The 18,149-nt window shown below is 33.2% G+C and overlaps 1 protein-coding gene across 5 annotated transcripts in view; it reads left to right on the forward strand.

Moving 5' to 3' along the window:
• LOC142337713 (uncharacterized) overlaps nucleotides 1–10,892 on the forward strand; it is a 75,101-nt gene extending 64,209 nt beyond the window's left edge. For 4 of the 5 annotated variants that reach the window (XM_075387170.1, XM_075387165.1, XM_075387168.1 and 1 more), the window contains 2 exons: nucleotides 8,343–8,533; nucleotides 10,612–10,892. In XM_075387170.1, coding sequence (XP_075243285.1) covers nucleotides 8,343–8,533; nucleotides 10,612–10,796 — 376 coding nt within the window. In that variant the 3' untranslated portion in view covers nucleotides 10,797–10,892. Of the gene's footprint in view, nucleotides 1–8,342; nucleotides 8,534–8,639; nucleotides 8,653–10,611 lie in introns of all 5 variants that reach the window. The other variant, XM_075387169.1, reaches the window with a different exon arrangement.
• The last annotated feature ends 7,257 nt before the right edge of the window (nucleotides 10,893–18,149 follow it).

Genomic DNA, 18,149 nt, shown 5'->3' on the forward strand with positions numbered 1-18,149 from the left:
TGCGTTTTCATAAAGATTTTTGTGAGTGGTTATTGTTTGTTTTTTCTTCTTTTAACGCATTCGCGTTAATAACAGATCCCAATGATTTTCAGATGAGGCACAAGTGAAAGTTTATAATCTTAGTATATTCTAATTGAATTATTATAATTAATGCCTGAAACAAGAAAAACATAATATTTGGATAATAGCCAATAGTTTTAATGGCCTCAATAATTTCTGTTTTTGCAAATTCTTGGTCATTTTTTTTATTTTTCTGCACTTTGTCTTTTCGCTGGTGTAGTCTAACCAAAGACATGTCCTATTGGCTTCTCATGGACTTTTTGGTAAATTTATCGAGAATTTTTTAGATTAAAGTTTTTGGTTTTTGGCTAGAAGTTTGATATTATTTGGTTTAAAAAATGTTGATGGATTTTTGAACTTCGCCTTATTATTTCTTCTTATTGTCGACTTGTTACCTAGCCCCATTAAGGAAAATTCCCATCTGCTTTGTAGTTAAGAAAAAATAAATTTGTATAGTTAAGCTTTTATCTGATTGTGTTTTTACGTTGTTACTAGGTGCTTTAAATTTATATATTGAGTTTTTGCCGTAAAATTTTTTTTTCCGCTTATTTTCTTGTTTCTTTTTTCTCAGTCTTTTTAATGGCAAATCTTGTGAGTGCTCTAATGAGGACTGACATTTTGTAAGTCAGTTAGTAGTTTGGGTGTGTAACGATTCTTTTAAATTCAAATATCAATTTTTGAACATCTCCATCTGGTTGACAATTAAGTCGAAAAATGTAGATGAGCTCGGGTCGGAACATTATTTGCGAACGCACACTACCGAGCCTCCTTGTTTTATTCAGTTCTTTTGTTTATCATAAACTCTAAAAAAACTTTTGTGGCTAACTTGATTGGACAATTGCAGTTAGCTAGTTGGTCTCCATGGTATTTGAATTTCGCTGTTAGTTTTGTATTTTTTCTCGAACGTATTTTGCTGCAGCGTTTGTTGTCATGTATGCAATTTTTATCTAAAGTTTTGTTGAGTGGATGGTTTTGAGTTTTCAATTGTTTTCTCACGCTTGAGTTTTCGATTTTTGTGACGTCCCAATTTTTCCGATTCAAATTTAGCGAGACAGTGGAACTCAGTTGAAAGTTTTGCTGCCTGACCGATTTGTGTTTTCAATCGACATTGGAATTTTCTGAAAATTTGCTTGCTCTATATTCTCCCATTCACAATTTTAAGAACATAATTCAAATTTTGGAAACTGTCCATTCACATAATTGGAAACTGTCTTGAGGAGATACAAATTCATTCTGTTAAGCGCTGTTCTTAATCTTAAGAGTTTGGATCCCCCTAAGTCAGAAACCCCTCAACACTCCTCTCCCGTTCATTCTCCCCAGCTGGCTAATACTGAACCGAGCCACTCGCCGGTTGTTTGAGAGCAAGTTGCCCGTCGTTAGTCGGATATTTGATATTTTTGAGAGAAAGGAGAAAAGGCGTTCTAAAAGATTTCCGTAAAGCGTTGTAATTAGTTTCGATTTCTTAAAGTTGTTTTATTGCCGTCATCAGTATATCAACGGCTATAATTTTTAGGCACTCTCCTTTTTACGAGTCTTGCGAAGTGGAGTTATGGTGACCAGTTGTTTTAATCGGCCAGTCAAGCCGCACATGTCAAATGTTTCGTGTATGTTGAAATAATTGAAAAGAGGAGAGAAGAGGTGCAGCGTTCATGCTGGTTTTAAAATGATAAACGTGAAAAGTGGGTATTAATTTTTTTTCAAAACAGTTCAAGGGTTTTAACTCTAAATGTTTCAGCCAAAAAGCTGTTTTCAATTCTATTATAGTACGATTGTACGTTTTTCAATTTTTTTAATGTAATTGTACGTTTTGGGGCGCCATTGACCATCGGAAGCAATATTATACTTTAAGTTTTGAGCTATTTTGTTTTTCGTTGCTTTATTTTACATGTTTTCATTACTTAATTTTGTTTAATAGCCGCCCTCATCTTCTCAGCCGGCTATTATAGCGCTCCTATTTTTTACAATTCAAAGAATTTGAATTGTATTGGGGCGCTGTCTTTTTACAACTCGAAGAGGAGTATTGGAGAAGTCCTTTTTTTTTTTAATCAATTTTATTGGAGTGAATTTTGAAGCGGGAAATGAAACGCGTGAAAAAATTTGGAGTGATTTTGGGTGCTGAACAAAAGTGAAGAGCGGAGCGAAAAGAGAGTGGTTTTTTGTTCATACCGCTGGTTTTGAGAGAGCGAGAAAGTGATGTGTGAAAAAATTTTCTCTGAGCGAGCGAAATTTTTTTGTTCACGTGCGGCTTTTAAAAGCAGGTTTTTTGCAATTCTTCTTGTTTATGAGGTTTGATTATGATATTGTATTGGATTTGGGCTCGTTCTGATAGGAATTGAAGGTTTCAAGTAGTTAATTTGAGTTTTATGCAAATTTGGAGGTTTTTGATCAGTTTTGGTGATTTTTCAACGGAATTTAATGTATTTTGGCCTTTTATTTTGTTTTAATGCTTTAAGTGCAATTTTCATAGAAGCTCGTTACTCAAGGAATATCAGGGATACAAATTGATTACAATTTTGTTGGTATAAAACATTTTTTCTGAGGAAAAATGACAGAAAAATTGAGAATTTTTTAACCAGTATTTTAAATTTTTGCTTTTCTTTTTTTTTCAATCGTAGACCATTTTTTTAGATTGTTATGACTTGCCCATTGTTTTGCGAGCTTTTCATTACTCTATTTGCTCAAAGTAACTTCATTAGGCTTTATTTTTTCTTGTAAAATTTAGAAAACACCTTACTTTTTCTCGTTTTTTTTTGTTTAATTTGGTTTTAAATGTCGTTTCTATTCTTCCTCAACCTTTGAGAGCATTTGGGGAGTTTTCTAGTGGAATTCAGTTGTGCTAGCTTTTTTGGATGTCTCTCATTTTGATTAATATTAGTTTCGAGTTGTTTTTGTTAAAGAAAATCGAGTAAATCAGAGCAAATTTTGGCCACTTTTTGTCATTTTTCTAAGTTTTTTTGCCTATTTCTTCCAATTTGATGTTTTTTGCTGGCAACTTTTTCCCAATAAGGAGCATTTTTGTAGGTGTTCGTACTATGAATTTTCACTTGAAGGCTTAGCAGGGCAGTTTTCATTTAAACAAATTATACAAAACTCTAATTCGTCAAAGAGTTTTTCTTAGTCTTTTTTAGTTTGTTGTTTAACGTTTCTCTGCAAGTACTAGGTGGCCGATTGATCTAGCCAAATATATAACTAATTGATTTCTATGAGTTATTGATGGGAAGCTGCTTGTTATCTTTTTGTAGAAAATTTTGTTTGGATTTTTAGAGAATATTATTTTTTGATTTTGTCCTTTGTGAAGTTTCCAGTTCTCCAGTCTTTTCTTTGTGAATTGGTTACACTGTCTGTCGATTGCTAATATGCTGGTGATGCATCTGATTAGTGAGAGTATACAGATTTCTACTTCGAGTTGTTTCCGGAATTCTTCCGGCTATGTTTTTTTTTTTAAAGATCTGTTCACACATTTTCATGATTTTTGAAGTCAAATTGGAGTAGTGATTTTGGTCACGCCGAAACAGGAAGTGGAGCGAAAAAGCGAGTGGTTTTGCGGCGTGAAATTTTTTCGCTCCAAATTTAAAGTAGAGTGAGAAAACGGTGTTTGAACAAAAATTCGCTTTCTCGCTAGTGGTTTTTTGTTCACATGCGGCAATTTCACTTTGATTTTTTACTGTTTTTTCGGTTTTTTAGATCGGATTTTGTTCTAAATGGTTTTTCGAATCCATTCATAGTCCGTTCTAGGTCTAGTTTTCTGTTTAGTCAATGAAAATTCTTTGAATTGTACGTCAGGACTTTTCCTGCTATGTTTTTTTTACTTCGTCAAACTTTTTTTCGCTTTACCCATTTTGCCGCTTTTTCGACATTTTGCGTGAAATCTTTTTGACTTCTGTAGGCTAGTTTCACTCTTCTCAATCTGCTCAAAGTCCTTTTAAACAGCAGCTGCTCAGCAAAGCAATTCGAAATGAAGAGAGTCAGTATTAAAAAATCAAATAGAAACGGGATAAACCCATAAAGCCCATTTTTAGATGCCCGGTATTTGAACGTCGTTCCTATAAGTCTTAGTTACCATCTCTAATGCTTATTGGTATTGATACTAGACCCTGTAGCCTCTCACCGAGAGACAGGAGTATGTTCAAATACGAAATGACATCAAAATAAATTGCACTTAAAAATGTTTGAACAAAGATCAATTTTTGTTGATATTTACTTTTCTTTCAATCCCAATAGAGTTATGGGAATCAACGGTGGCTATTTTCCGGCAATCTGCCGGGTATGTTTCTTTATTGCGAGTTTGTTTTTATATAAGTCCGTTTTTTATAGCTGCAAAGCTGTAGGCTGAGTGGAGCTATATTGCGGTGTTCTTGTTTTTCTTCTTTTTACTTTTAATCACACAGCAAAGCTGAAAGTCAAATTTTCTGAATCTCATCTGCCTTTCACTAAAGGCCTTTGCGCGCGTGACGTTATTTCTCACTCTCTTTAGCCAACATTTTTAAAGCTCATTTGCGTGATTAGAATTTGATCATACGTGACTTACCTCAGTCAATAAAATGACTTTTGCACTTTAAAACTTGATTTAGAAAATTTGATTTTGGTTTAATTTGATTTAGTATAAGTTCAAAGAAACTCATATGCGTAGAAAAGGTCCCTAATGAAAAGGCTTCTGCGCAATGAATTTTAACACGCTTTAATAATTTATCGCTGAATTTTTTTACATAGCTGTTTGAGCGGTTTCGATAACAACTTATATCTGTATGTTTCTATCTCTATTATACGGCACGCAAGTCTGTTCTTTCGCAGCTATTGCGGCAATCTGCCGGCTATGTTTTTGCTTTTCTGGTGAGCTTTTAGTTGATTGTTATCATTTTGGAGTTGTTTTTGATAAAGATATTTTATCATTTTTTGGCCGTTTTAGAATTTTTCTGCTGATCTTTTTATTGCGTTTTGGAATAATTATGGTTTTCAAATTAATCATCGTCTGCTTAATTAGGACTATTCTATGGGTTGTATTACTGGAACATTTAAATTTTTATAAGGCCAGTTTGCACTGAAATATCTGACGAAAATTTGTTAGTTTTTAACCTTTCTGGGTGTTTTGTGTTTTCAAGTGAGTGTGTAGGTAGTCTTCGATTGGAAAGAATTGATTTAAAAAATTTTCCTAGAACAAAACTCGGATCCAAAAATTTGTACAGTATTTTGTGCAAATTTTCGTGATCAGATTTCTCTGTTCCCTTTCCTTCCACAATTTTATATGCCAGTTTAGACCTTTTAAAAAATATTATGCGCGTTATCTCATACAGAAACTAATAGAGGTTTTGTCGAAATCAATTTGTTTAGAGTCGCATTTTGCAAGGAGTTTTTTAATTGATGATCATTTGAGAGCAGCTAAAAGAAGCAGCATTAAGCTATACAGATTCTTCGTCAAGAATTAACATCTGAGCCTAAATTGAACTGTCTTTTTTGGTCTGTTTTTTAATATCTTTTAGAGGCTGCAGATATACAAAGCTATTGCAGTTATTTTCTGGCAATGTGCTAGAAATGTTTTAATAATTTCTTAATTTTATTTGTTGATTTACCTGATTGCCTCTTTTATATCCAACAAGTTTTGTTTTTATTTCCAAAAGTTTCTGCTCTTTTTGCATTCTTATACGAAGAGCGTGTTATTCAACACGCTGATCCTTAAAGTATGAATGCTATAGTTTTGAATGCTATAGTTTTTGAAATAAGTTCTTCTGTTTGACTGCCATTGTTCTCCTATCTGGTCAGGTTAATTATTTCAAAGTTGTTCATTCATTTTCGTTCACACGCTTCTATTAAAATTACATAAACTTTGATTTCTATTTTTTTTACTTTTTTTCCTCTAAATTTGTGAGACCGAATTTGGCTGGCACTGTGCAATTGGTCTGCTTGTCAGGTAGAGTAGTTGAAGTTTTTCATTGAGTTCTTTGGATTGGTCTTAGTAGTCTTTCACGTTTGACCTTGATTTACCTCACTTACTCTTTCAACTGCACGGATTTTGAATTGTTTTACTCATTTATTTACGCAATGTGAATACGTTTGAAATCAAAAGAGCAAAATCAAAAGAAATGGTACTAGCCGATAAAGAACGGTCATTAAGCCACAGTGAATTACGTTATCAAAGTTTATCCGAGCTGCTGCTTGCTGTCATTAGTTTTGAGCTTAATATCATTCAGTTAGAACACTGAATTAAGTATAACGTTAGATTGAAATGGAGACTCAGATCAAATTACGACACTTAAAATTGCTGTCAATTTTGATGTTTATTCTTTTTTGTAATAGACGCCCTCATCTTCTCAGCCGGCTATTGTAGCGCTCCTATTTTTTTTTTACAATCCAGGAATTGGATTGTATTGGTGCTCTGTCTTTTTCATGACTTTGATCTTTCAAAACGGGATAAACAGGTAAAACAGTTTCAATAGAGGTCCAAAGCCGGCTTTAGTAATTCTTCAAGCGCTAAAATCTAAATAGTTTTCCCAATCTATCCATGGTTCATTCTAGACCTAGGTTTTTGTTTAGTGGATGAAAATTCTTTGAGTTGTACGTCAGGACTTGTCCTACTATGTTTCTTTTTGATGCTTTTTTTAACTTTTGATCACGTTTTTCGTTTTCCATGAGTTACGAGGGTCACTTTTAACTTCTGACTTACTTCACTCACTGTTTCAACTGAAAGGATTTTAAATCCTTTCACGCGTTCAATTACGAAATGTGGTGAATGCTGTCGAAGTCAAAAGATCAAAATCAAAAGAGACGGGATAAACCGATAAAGCCTGGTCATGAAGTCATTGAGAATTAGGTTATTAATAGCCGCCCTCATCTTCTCAGCCGGCTATTACAGCTCTCCTATTTTTTTTTATTTCGTCGAATAAAAAATGTTTCGCTTTACCTCATTTTGCCGCTTTTTAACATTTTGCGTGATATCTTTTTGACATCTCTAGGCTAGTTTCTCTCTTCTCTCATTCTGCTAAAAGTGATTTTGAACATCAGTTGCTCAGCAAAGCAATTCAAAATGAACAGAGTCAGTATAAAAAATTGAAATCAGAAGTAGAAATGGGATAAACCCATAAAGCCCAATTTTAGATGCCCGCTGTTTGAACGTCCTTCCTATAAGTCTTAGTTACCATCTCTAATGCTTATTGGTATTGATAGTTGCCCCTGTAGCCTCTCTCTAAGAAACAGAAGTATGTTCAACTACGAAATGCCATCAAAATAAATCGGACTTAAAAAATATTTTTGTACAAATTTTTTTTTTCAATATATTCTATTCATTCAATCCCAATCATGCTTATTGGAATCAACGGCGGCTATTTTCCGGCAATCTGCCGGGTATGTTCCAGTTTTTTAATCAGTTTTGAATTGACTTTTGTTGATAAAAGTTGATAAATATCTTTTTATAAGATATAATTATTTTTTCTGACCTTTTTATGAGCTATTTGGTTGGTACTGCAAAGATAAACACGCAAAATGATTCTGAATTTAGCAATTTTCAAGTTTTTTAAAAGTTTTTGTTGTTTTTGAGTATTTTTTATCCCCAGTGGACAGGGAACCTCCTCCAGAGTTTAGTTTGTTACTGCATAGTTGATTGGGACAATGGAATTGTTTTCAAGATTTTAATATAACAAAATGTACCAATTCTTTATACAACTTGAATGATCTCAAACACCCCCCACCACAACAATACCAATAAGCATCCAATACCAATACTCGTCTTTTGTTCTGCTCAAAGTGCTTTTGAACAGCATTTGCTTTACAAAGCAGTTCAAAATGAACGGAGTTAAAAAAAACGAAATCCAAAATAGAAACCGGATAAGCCCACAGAGCCTAATTTTAAATGACTGTTACTTGAACTTTGTTCTTATAAGCCGTAGTTGTCATACCTAATGCTTATTGGTACTACAGCCTGTATCCTCCCACTGGGAAACAGGAGTATATTCAACTACGAACTGACGTCAAAATAGTTTGCACTTTAAAAATGTTTTTGTACAAATTCAATTTTTTTTTCATTATTTTCGACTTTTGTTCCAATCGTGATTATGGGAATCAATGCTATTTTCCGGCAATCTGTCGGGTATGTTTCCTTTACGTCACCAGAGATATGAAATTGGTTACAAAGTTTCAGCGTGATTCGTCGTCCTTTTATCCGCAGCAATAATATTGCCTTGAAAGGTTTCTTGAAGTCTTGAGAGTGAACTTCAATCATCATTTAGCCTTTGCACATCGACTTTGGTAGATTCTCGCTGCCTTTCTCTAAGCTTAACTGTATTTATTTGCAGTTTGAAACTGGCGGCTGGATCTGAGGCACTGCCAGATGGTCTTAAAGATTGGATTAGAAGTGTGGATGCAACGTTTGCACCCCACTCTTCGGCACACCCGCACCTGCACCCTCCTGTGGCAGCTGCTAGCAACAGTGCTGTTGGAGATGCCCCAGATCAACACACTAATTTGGACCACCTGCGAGAGTTCCGTGAGTAGAAATTTAGTTATGGATAAACTGCAATTGTGCGAATCTTTAGAGACTGATTATTTATAAGGCATCTTAATACATTGTGGAAAAATGTTTTTTGTTTTAGCTGAGTAGCGAAGGTATGAAATAATTTATTAACCTTAGTAACTTCTGTGAAACCAAAATTGGCATTGAAACTTTCGACGCTTTAACATAAAGTTTTTCATTAGTTGAATTTTTTGAAGAATTGTCAGCAATTGCTACTGCATTATAATTTAAGCTTCCTGTTCCAAAATTATATCCTGGATAATGAATAATTCCATGATAATGTTTAACTAACAGCTTTCAATTTTACATTTTCTAATTTTAAGTTTTAAAAGTACTTGTTGACTGTTGACATCTCTTAATTTCTACAAACATTATTGTTCATGATTAGCTCTTGTACTCTCCCTCACGAATAGTTCGCCGGAGCTATCATACTGACATGATTGTAGCCATGCGACATTTTTATTCCTCTCAGTCAAGTTGCATTATACTGAAGTTCAAATTTAAGTTACACCTCGAGGTCAGTGGAAATTCATCTGTTCTAGTTATTTTTGTACCCCCTAATGTTAAATTTTTGACCATTAAAACTTAACTGTTTTTATTCTCTCTTTTCTCTTTTTATAGCTGCGAAGCTGTAAGCTGAGCGAAGCAATATTGCGGTGCTCTTGGTTTTTTACAATTCAAAGAATTTGAATTGTATTGGGGCGCTGTCTTTTTTTTAAGATCTGTTCACACATTTTCATGATTTTTGAAGTCAAATTGGAGTAGTGATTGTGGTCACGCCGAAACAGGTAGTGGAGCGAAAAAGCGAATGGTTTTGCGGCGTGAATTTGTTTCGCTCTAATTTTAAAGTAGAGTGCGAAAATGGTGTTTGAAAAATTCGGTTTCTTGGTAGTGGTTTTTTGTTCACATGCGGCAATTTCGCTCTGATTTTTACTGTTTTTTCAATTTTTTTAGATCGAATTTTTTTCTTAATGGTTTTCCCAATCCATTCACAGCTCATTCTAGGCCTAGTTTTTTGTTTGATTTAAATTTTCATTTCTCGCTGGTGGTTTTTTTGTTCACATGCGGCATTTTGACATTGATTTTTTGTTTTTTTTTCTTATTTTTTCATCTGATATTTTTAGAAATGGTTTTCCCAATTCACTCATTGTCCGTTCTAGGTCTAGTTGTTTGTTAAGTCAATGAAAATTCTCTGAATTATACGTCAGGACTTGTCCTGCTATTTTTTTTGTTTCGTCGTCTGACGCTCTTTTTTCGTTTTACATTTGTTCACACAGCAAAGCTGAAAAAGTCAATTTTTCTGAATGACTTCTTCCCCTCACTAACGGCATTTGCGCGCGTGACGTCATTTCTCACTCGCTTTAGCAAAAGTTTTTAGGTGCAGTAAAGGTCCTTAATAGGAGGCTTCTGCGGAATGAATTTTAACAAGCTTTATTAATTTATCGCTGAATGATTTTTTTACCTAGTTTTTTCGAGGGGCGTCGATTTTTTTTTCAATTTAGATCTGTATCTGTTTCTATCTCTATTATACGACACGCAGGTCTATTCTTTCGCAGCTATTCTGGCAATCTGCCGGCTATGTTTTTCTCTTTGTAAATACCATTTACAGCATGTAATAATCATAGGAGATATGAATTCAATGTTTTCCCACTTTTTTGACCTGATATTACACCAACTTGTGATCAATTTTCTAAACTATTTTTCACCAATCCGCAACCTCGCCCCAGGTATTGGACTACGTTAAAATGAAATACCAGGTGATGGTAACTTACCAGATACCCCAATATAAATTTGATGAACGCCATCTGGGTTTGATATAATATTGATCGCAAGCAGGTGTAATGTTAGGCCCGTAAAATTAGAGAATGCTGACTTAAACTTCTGACGTTGTATACATTATGCGCCCGTTTTTCTTTTAAAAGAAGCGAATTTCGGATGGAGAATAAGTTTGATTTAGGTTTCTCCTGCTGAATTTTTGAATGCACAGACTACGTAATTGCTGATAATTTTAATCTTATATCGCTCTCCTATCAAAAACTCTTTCGTTTCAGAAGTTAATTACGATGAAGGTCACAAGCCCCAAACAAGTGACGATCCTGCGACCCTAGGTAACGTAGATGACAAGAATAAAGCACCACAACAAGAACAAAAACCCAACAATTTTGAACCACCCATCAAAACCAATTCACAGCAGTCTTGGCAACAGTTGTTTACAGACAGAAGCAACTCTAACTAGTTAGCTAAAATTGCGCTCTATATTCACTCTGAATTTCAAATTTGAAGAAATTACCTAATTAATAGCCGCCCTCATCTTCTCAGCCGGCTATTATAGCGCTCCTATTTTTTTTACGACTCGAAGAGGAGTGTTGGAGAAGTCCTTTTTACAATTCAAAGAATTTGAATTGTATTGGGGCGCTGTCTTTTTTTTTAAGATCTGTTCACACATTTTCATGATTTTTGAAGTCAAATTGGAGTAGTGATTTTGGTCACGCCGAAACAGGAAATGGAGCGAAAAAGCGAGTGGTTTTGCGGCGTGATTTTTTTTCGCTCTAATTTTAAAGTAGAGTGCAAAAATGGTGTTTGAACAAAAATTCGGTTTCTCGGTAGTGGTTTTTTGTTCACATGCGGCAATTTCACTCTGATTTTAACTGTTTTTTCGATTTTTTGGATCGAATTTTTTTCTAAATGGTTTTCCAATCCATTCACAGCTCATTCTAGGCCTAGTTTTTTGTTTGAATTAAATTTTCATTTCTCGCTAATGGTTTTTTTGTTCACATGCGGCATTTTGACATTGATTTTTTCTTTCTTTTTTCTTATTTTTGATCTGATTTTTTAAAAAATGGTTTTCTCAATTCACTCATAGTCCACTCTAGGTCTAGTTGTTATGTTTAGTAAATGAAAATTCTTTGAATTGTACGTCAGGACTTGCCCTGCTATGTTTTTTTTAATCAATTTTATTGGAGTGATTTTTGAAGCGGGAAATGAAACGCGTGAAAAAATTTGTAGTGATTTTGGCGCTAAACAAAAGTGAAGAGCGGAGCGAAAAGAGAGTGGTTTTTGTTCATACCGCTGTTTTTGAGAGAGCGAGAAATTGATGGGTGAAAAAATTTTCTCAAAGCGAGCGAAATTTTTTTGTTCACGTGCGGCATTTTAAAGCAGTTTTTTATTTTGCTTTGGTTGTTTATTTTATTATTTTGGTTGAGAGGTTTGGTTATGATTTTGTTTTAATTTTAGGCTGGTTTCGGTAGTGGTTTGAATGTTTCTGGAAATTAATATGAATTTTATGATAAGTCGGAGGTTTTTATTGTATTTTGCTGATTTTCGGGCTAATTTTTGCTTTTTTTAACGATTTTTTTTGTTTTACTGGCTCAAATGGGTACTGAAGAAACCCCTTCTACTTGAGCAATTTTATGATGAACAATTGGTTACAGTTTTGTTGGTAAGAATCTTTTTTTTTGAGAAATATGACAAAAATGGCGAAAATTGGAACTATTTTTCTTTTCGTTTTTTTTCTGTTTTCAGCTAAGTTTCTTTGCCTATTATGACTTGCCTATTGTTTTGCGAGCATCTGGATACCCTATTGGCTGAAGGGAAATTTTCTTTGGTTTTATATGTTTTTGAAATATTAAAAAATTTAGTAACTTTTTCCAGTTTTTCAGTGAAAGTTATTTTTAAGAGCTTTTTTTTCATAATTTTAGCCTAAAGTATTTTTTTTGGAAATTCACATAAGTGGTTTTTGTAAGTACTAGTTGTTTTGATGAAGTTTTTTGGCAGAGATAGTTTTTTCGGGATCTCAATTTATAACAAATTCAATCAGATTTTTTATCATATTTTCACAGATTTGATTTTATTGTTTTTACTTTTTTTGTTTCTTGACTTCGTTTCAAGATAATCATAAATTAGTGAAGACACGTTTTGTTTGATGAATAGTTGGATGGCTTTCAAATGGATTTTCACTTCGAGTCGTTTCCGGAATTCTTCCGGCTATGTTTTTTACTTCGTCGAATAAAAAAATGTTTCGCTTTACCTCATTTTGCCGCTTTTTCAACATTTTGCGTGATATCTTTTTTTACTTCTCTAGGCTAGTTTCTCTCTTCTCTCATTCTGCTAAAAGTGATTTTGAACATCAGTTGCCCAGCAAAGCAATTCAAAATGAACAGAGTCAGTTTAAAAAATTGAAGTCAGAAGTAGAAATGGGATAAACCCATAAAGCCCAATTTTAGATGCCCGCTATTTGAACGTCGTTCCTGTAAGTCTTAGTTACCATCTCTAATGCTTATTGGTATTGGTAGTAGCCCCTGTGGCCTCTCTCTAAGAAAAAGAAGTATGTTCAACTACGAAATGCCATCAAAATAAATCGGACTTAAAAATGTTTTTGTACAAAATTTTTTTTTTTAATATCGTTTATTCTTTCAATCCCAATCATGCTTATTGGAATCAACGGCGGCTATTTTCCGGCAATCTGCCGGGTATGTTTATTAATTTTAGAAAATAGTACAAATTGTAAATGATTAGTTTCTGTTGTATTTATGTAAATGTTTGTAAATAACGTGAACTGATTTTAAGCTGTCCCAATGTTAAATATTATATTACAGTGTTTTGACCGTTGTGTTTCTGTACTCGAGTTCAGTGGATATTCAGCTGTTCGAATTATTTTTGTACTCGACTACAATAGGTATAAGCTCCAATGTAGCTCCACCATGAATTGAAAACGAGGTTACTAAATTGTTTCTCCATTAAATGTCAGCAGAATTTTGTGCAGAATTGCATATGTAAGGCAGTTTCTCATGATCACTGGACGGCAACAAACAGCCAAGTGTGCAATATTGCTCGTACCTTTTGTTCGGTTTTTAATCAGTTCAATAATGAATATTATCATAGGGTTGTTATGGCCATCAAGAAGTTATCAAATTCTGAAGCGATGCCGATTAGTTGAATAACTTTGAGAGGGCGATGACAACCGTGAGATTATGTTTTTAGCCAATTCCTGTTGCGATTAAATGAGTTGCATAACTGTATCACATTGTTGCCGTGATTTGACTATGACTTTGTCACATTCTTTGTCACCATTGTTAATAGCCGCCCTCATCTCCTCAGCCGGCTATTATAGCGCTCCCAATTTTTTTTACGACTCGCAGAGGAGTATTGGTTTTCTTAAGGTTTTTTTTTTACCGGAAGTACTATTCGTTCAGACGCTGTTTTGACCTAAAAGCGAAAGTGAGTGAAACTGTCGTGTGAGCTAATTTTTTCTGAGCGCGAAAAGTTTTTTATAGCTGCGAAGCTGTAAGCTGAGCGTAGCTATATTGCGGTGCTCTTGGTTTTTACGACTCGAAGAGGAGTATTGGTTTTCTTAAGGTTTTTTTTTTTACCGGAAGTACTATTCGTTCAGACGATGTTTTGACCTAAAAGCGAAAGCGAGTAAAATTGCAGTGTGAACTAATTTTTTCTGAGCGAGAGAAGTTTTTTGATCATGCGCTGCGTTTAGTGAATGACTTTTTGACATTGAAATGTAGTTTTTGACTGAATGGCACATATAGATAACCGTTTTTAGCCGTTTTTTCGTCTAAGTGGCCTAGTTTTTTTGCTTGTAATTTGGTTTTTTGTTGAAATAATTTTTAATCGATGCTATGTTGAAATGTTAACCCCGGAAATTGATAATACAGTATTTTGCATAGCCTGAAATTGCGTTTCAAATGCGAAATTGGCACATATTTCATGATTTTTTAGTTAATTTTTGGCTTTTTTTTCTATTAATTTTTTCATTTTTGGATCTTTTAGCTGTTTTTTTGTCAAAAATCAGTTAATATGGCAACTTCCCTTTGAGATTTCATATACCCAATGCCTCTTTCTACCTCGATGAAGATTTGTTTCATAAAATTGTACATTTGCTAATCCGATTTTCTTAGTTTTTTACCATTTTTTTTTCAGTTTTTTTGTATTTTGCTTTTAATTACTAGAAATAGTATTTTGGGGAACAGGAGGGACTTTAATTTCGTTTCAACAAAAATGCAATCATTTTTTGGTGTTAAGTTTTTGAAAAAACAGATAAATTTTTTTCATAAATGCAGTCATAAATATTTTTTGACCACTTTTTTGCAAAATGTTTCATTGTTTCGCATATCGGAATTCTGCTTTTTCTTGTTTTATTCTCTTCAGCAATTTGGGTTTTTGTTTCGCATGACTCGTTGTCTTTTCTATGTCTCGAATGCTGATCAATGAAATGTACTCGTTTTTCTTGATTTTTTTAAATTTGATTTTTTACTTTCAAAAAATCAAGAATTGGTCTTTTTGTTACGGTGTTCCTAACATTGTGTCCATGTTCTTCACATTCTCGTTTGTATCATTCCAGTTTTGTCCTGGCACCTACTTTTATATTCGTTATTTTGATTTTTTCAGTTGTTAAAAATTGAATGAATTCAGCTTTTTCTTAGATTTTGGTTTCTTCGGTTTGCAATTGATTTAATTCAAAATAAGGCAGTACTGGGAGTTTGCTAGAAAGTCTTTTCCAACATTTCTACTTATTACTATTAATTGCAATTTTCTTCCGGGCTTGGTATTGTTTATAGACGATTTTTTGCCTTTGAATATTATTCTGTTGCTTTTGTTTTTCTATGATTAATTTAATTTTTGAATTAGTATGAAATCATGTTGTCTAGCATATATACAACAAGGAAGAATCATGTATTATTTTTGTCTTAATTGCCGTGATTAGAAATCTAATTGTAGTGGTTCTCTGATTCTTATGTTTGAGCACCCTCTTTGAATAATTTTGACTTTCCTGTCTTTTTTGAAAAGTTTTTATCTGCCGTTTGCTTTCGCGATCTTTTTGATATTAGAATCAATAATTATCTGAGGGCAACTGATGGCCCTGTCAGTTTTGTCCGGTTATCAGTTTTTTGACCATCCTAAAAATTTCAGATTTTTTTAACGTTACCAAACGTTTTCAATTATAAAATTTTGCTGCATTTTCTTTCTCTTGGTGACGGTGGTTTAAATTTCACCGATTTTTAGATCAGACCCGGGGAGGTCATGAGTTAATGGTTTAATACAAAAGGTAATGGCTTCAGCTTTTTGCGAAGTTTTGATTATTCGAGTCGCTTCCGGAATTCTTCCGGCTATGTTTTTTGTTTCGTCTGACGCTCTTTTTTCGTTTTACATTTGTTCACACAGCAAAGCTGAAAAAGTCAAATTTTCTGAATGGCTTCTTCCTCTCACTAACGGCGTTTGCGCGCGTGACGTCATTTCTCACTCTCTTCAGCAAAAGTTTTTTGTGTGATTAAATTTTGATCACAAGTGACTTACCTCACTCAATAAAATGACATTTGCACTTTAAAACTTAAGTTTAATTTGAATTTGTTTAAGGTCAAAGGAACTCATATGTGCAGTAAAGGTCCTTAATAAGAGTCTTCTGCGGAATGAATTTTAACAAGCTTTATTAATTTATCGCTAAATTTCTTACCTAGATTTTTGAGCGGCGTCGATTTTTTTTTTAATTTAGATCTGTATCTGTTTCTATCTCTATTTATTGGCACGCAGGTCTATTCTTTCGCAGCTATTCCGGCAATCTGCCGGCTATGTTTGATCATGCGCTGCGTTTGGGAATGACTTTTGACTTTGAACAGTTTTTTTTGACAGAATGGCACATACAGATAACCGTTTTTAGCGTCTTTTCGTCTAAATGGCCCATTTTTTTTGCTTGTAATTTGCTTTTTGTAGAAATAGTTTTAACTCAATGCTATTTTTAAATGTAAACTTCGGAAATTGATACCACAGTGTTTCGCAGAGCCTGAAAATGCGTTTCAAGTTCAAAACTGGCAGATATTTCTTGATTTTTTAATTAGTTTTTGGCTTTTTTAAATTAATTTCTTCATTTTTGGATCTTTCTGCCGTCTTTTTCAATAATAAGTTAATATGGCAACTTCATTTTGATAATTCATATACTATTTCTACCTCTGTAATTTTGTTTTGTAAAATTGTACATATGCTAATCGGATTTTGGTAGTTTGTTTCATTTTTTCTTAGTTTTTTTTTATTTTGGTTTTAATTATTTGAAATAGTCTTCTTTAGACTCAAATTTCGTTTCAATAAAAATTCAGTCGTTTTTCGGCGTTAGGTTTTTGAAAAGCAGTTGAAAGTTTTTTCAGAAATGCAGTGTTCAAAATTCTTTGACCATTTTTTGCAAAATTTTTCGTATGTTTGAATTCTGTTTTTACTTTTTTGTTCTGTTCAGGAGCATGGCTTTTTGTCTGGGACGACTCGTTGACTTTTCTATGTCTTCAATGGTGAACAATGAAATGTATTCGTTCTTCATGATTTTCTTATTTTTATTTTTAACTTTCAAAAATCAAGCTTTTGTCTTTCAAGAGTTTCGGTGTTTCTTATATTGTGTCTGTATTCTTAACATTCTAAATGTTATCATTCTAGCTTTGTCCTGGAACCTTCATTTGTGTTCGTTATATTGATTTTTTTAGTCGTTAAAAAGATGAATGATTTCAGCTTTTTCTTAGAATTTCCTTATTTCTTTGGTTTGCAATTGAGTTCATTCAACATAAGGCGTTACTGAGAGTTTGCTAGAAAACCTCTTTTTACAAAATTTATACTTAATGCTTTTTATTACAATTTTCTTGCGGCCATGATGTTGTTTTTGAATTATTTTTTGCCTTTGAATTTTATTCTGTTGCTTATGTCTTTTCTATGATTAATTTGTTTTTGAATTAGTATGAAATCGTTTTGTCTAACAACAGGTTAGAATTGTGTGTTTTGTCTTAATTGCAGTTTTTGTCTACATTAGGTTTTTTGGCGTTTGGTTTTTGAAAAGCAAATGAAAATTTTTTCAAAAATGCAGTGTTCAAAATTCTTTCACCATTTTTTGCAAAATGTTTCGTATGTTTGATTTCTGTTTTTACTTTTTTTTCTGTTCAGGAGCATGGCTTTTTGTCTGGCATGAATCGTTGTTTTATTTATGTCTTCAAGGCTGAACGATGTAATGTATTCGTTTTCAATGATTTTTTTAATTTGATTTTTAACTTCCAAAATCAAGAATTTGTCTTTTTGTTTCGGTGTTTCTTATTTTGTGTCCGTATTCTTAACATTCTAAATGTTATCATTCTAGCTTGGTCCAGGCACTTACTTTTGTATTCGCTATTTTGATTTTTTCAGTCGTTAAAAAGATGAATGATTTCAGCTTTTTCTTAGATTTTCCTTATTTCTTTGGTTTGCAATTGAGTTCGTTCAACATAAGGCGGTACTGAGAGTTTGCAAGAAAATCTCTTTTTTCAAACAAAAGTTCTACTTATTGCTATTTATTACAATTTTCTTGCGGCCATGATGTTGTTTTTGAATTATTTTTTGCCTTTGAATATTATTCTGTTGCTTATGTCTTTTCTATGACTAATTTTTTTTTTAATTAGTATGAAATCGTTTTGTCTAACATATATACAACAAGGAAGTATTGTGTTTTGTCTTAATTGAAGTTTTGTCTTAATTGGAGTTTTAATTGCAATTAATTTCAGTTTTAGTTGATATTGAAGATTTGTCTTAATTGCAGTTTTAATTGCAATTAGAAAACAAATTGTAGTGTTTTTTTTTT

This window comes from Convolutriloba macropyga, chromosome 4 (assembly GCF_964194025.1).
Source record: "Convolutriloba macropyga chromosome 4, txConMacr16.3, whole genome shotgun sequence".
NCBI lineage: Eukaryota > Metazoa > Xenacoelomorpha > Acoela > Convolutidae > Convolutriloba > Convolutriloba macropyga.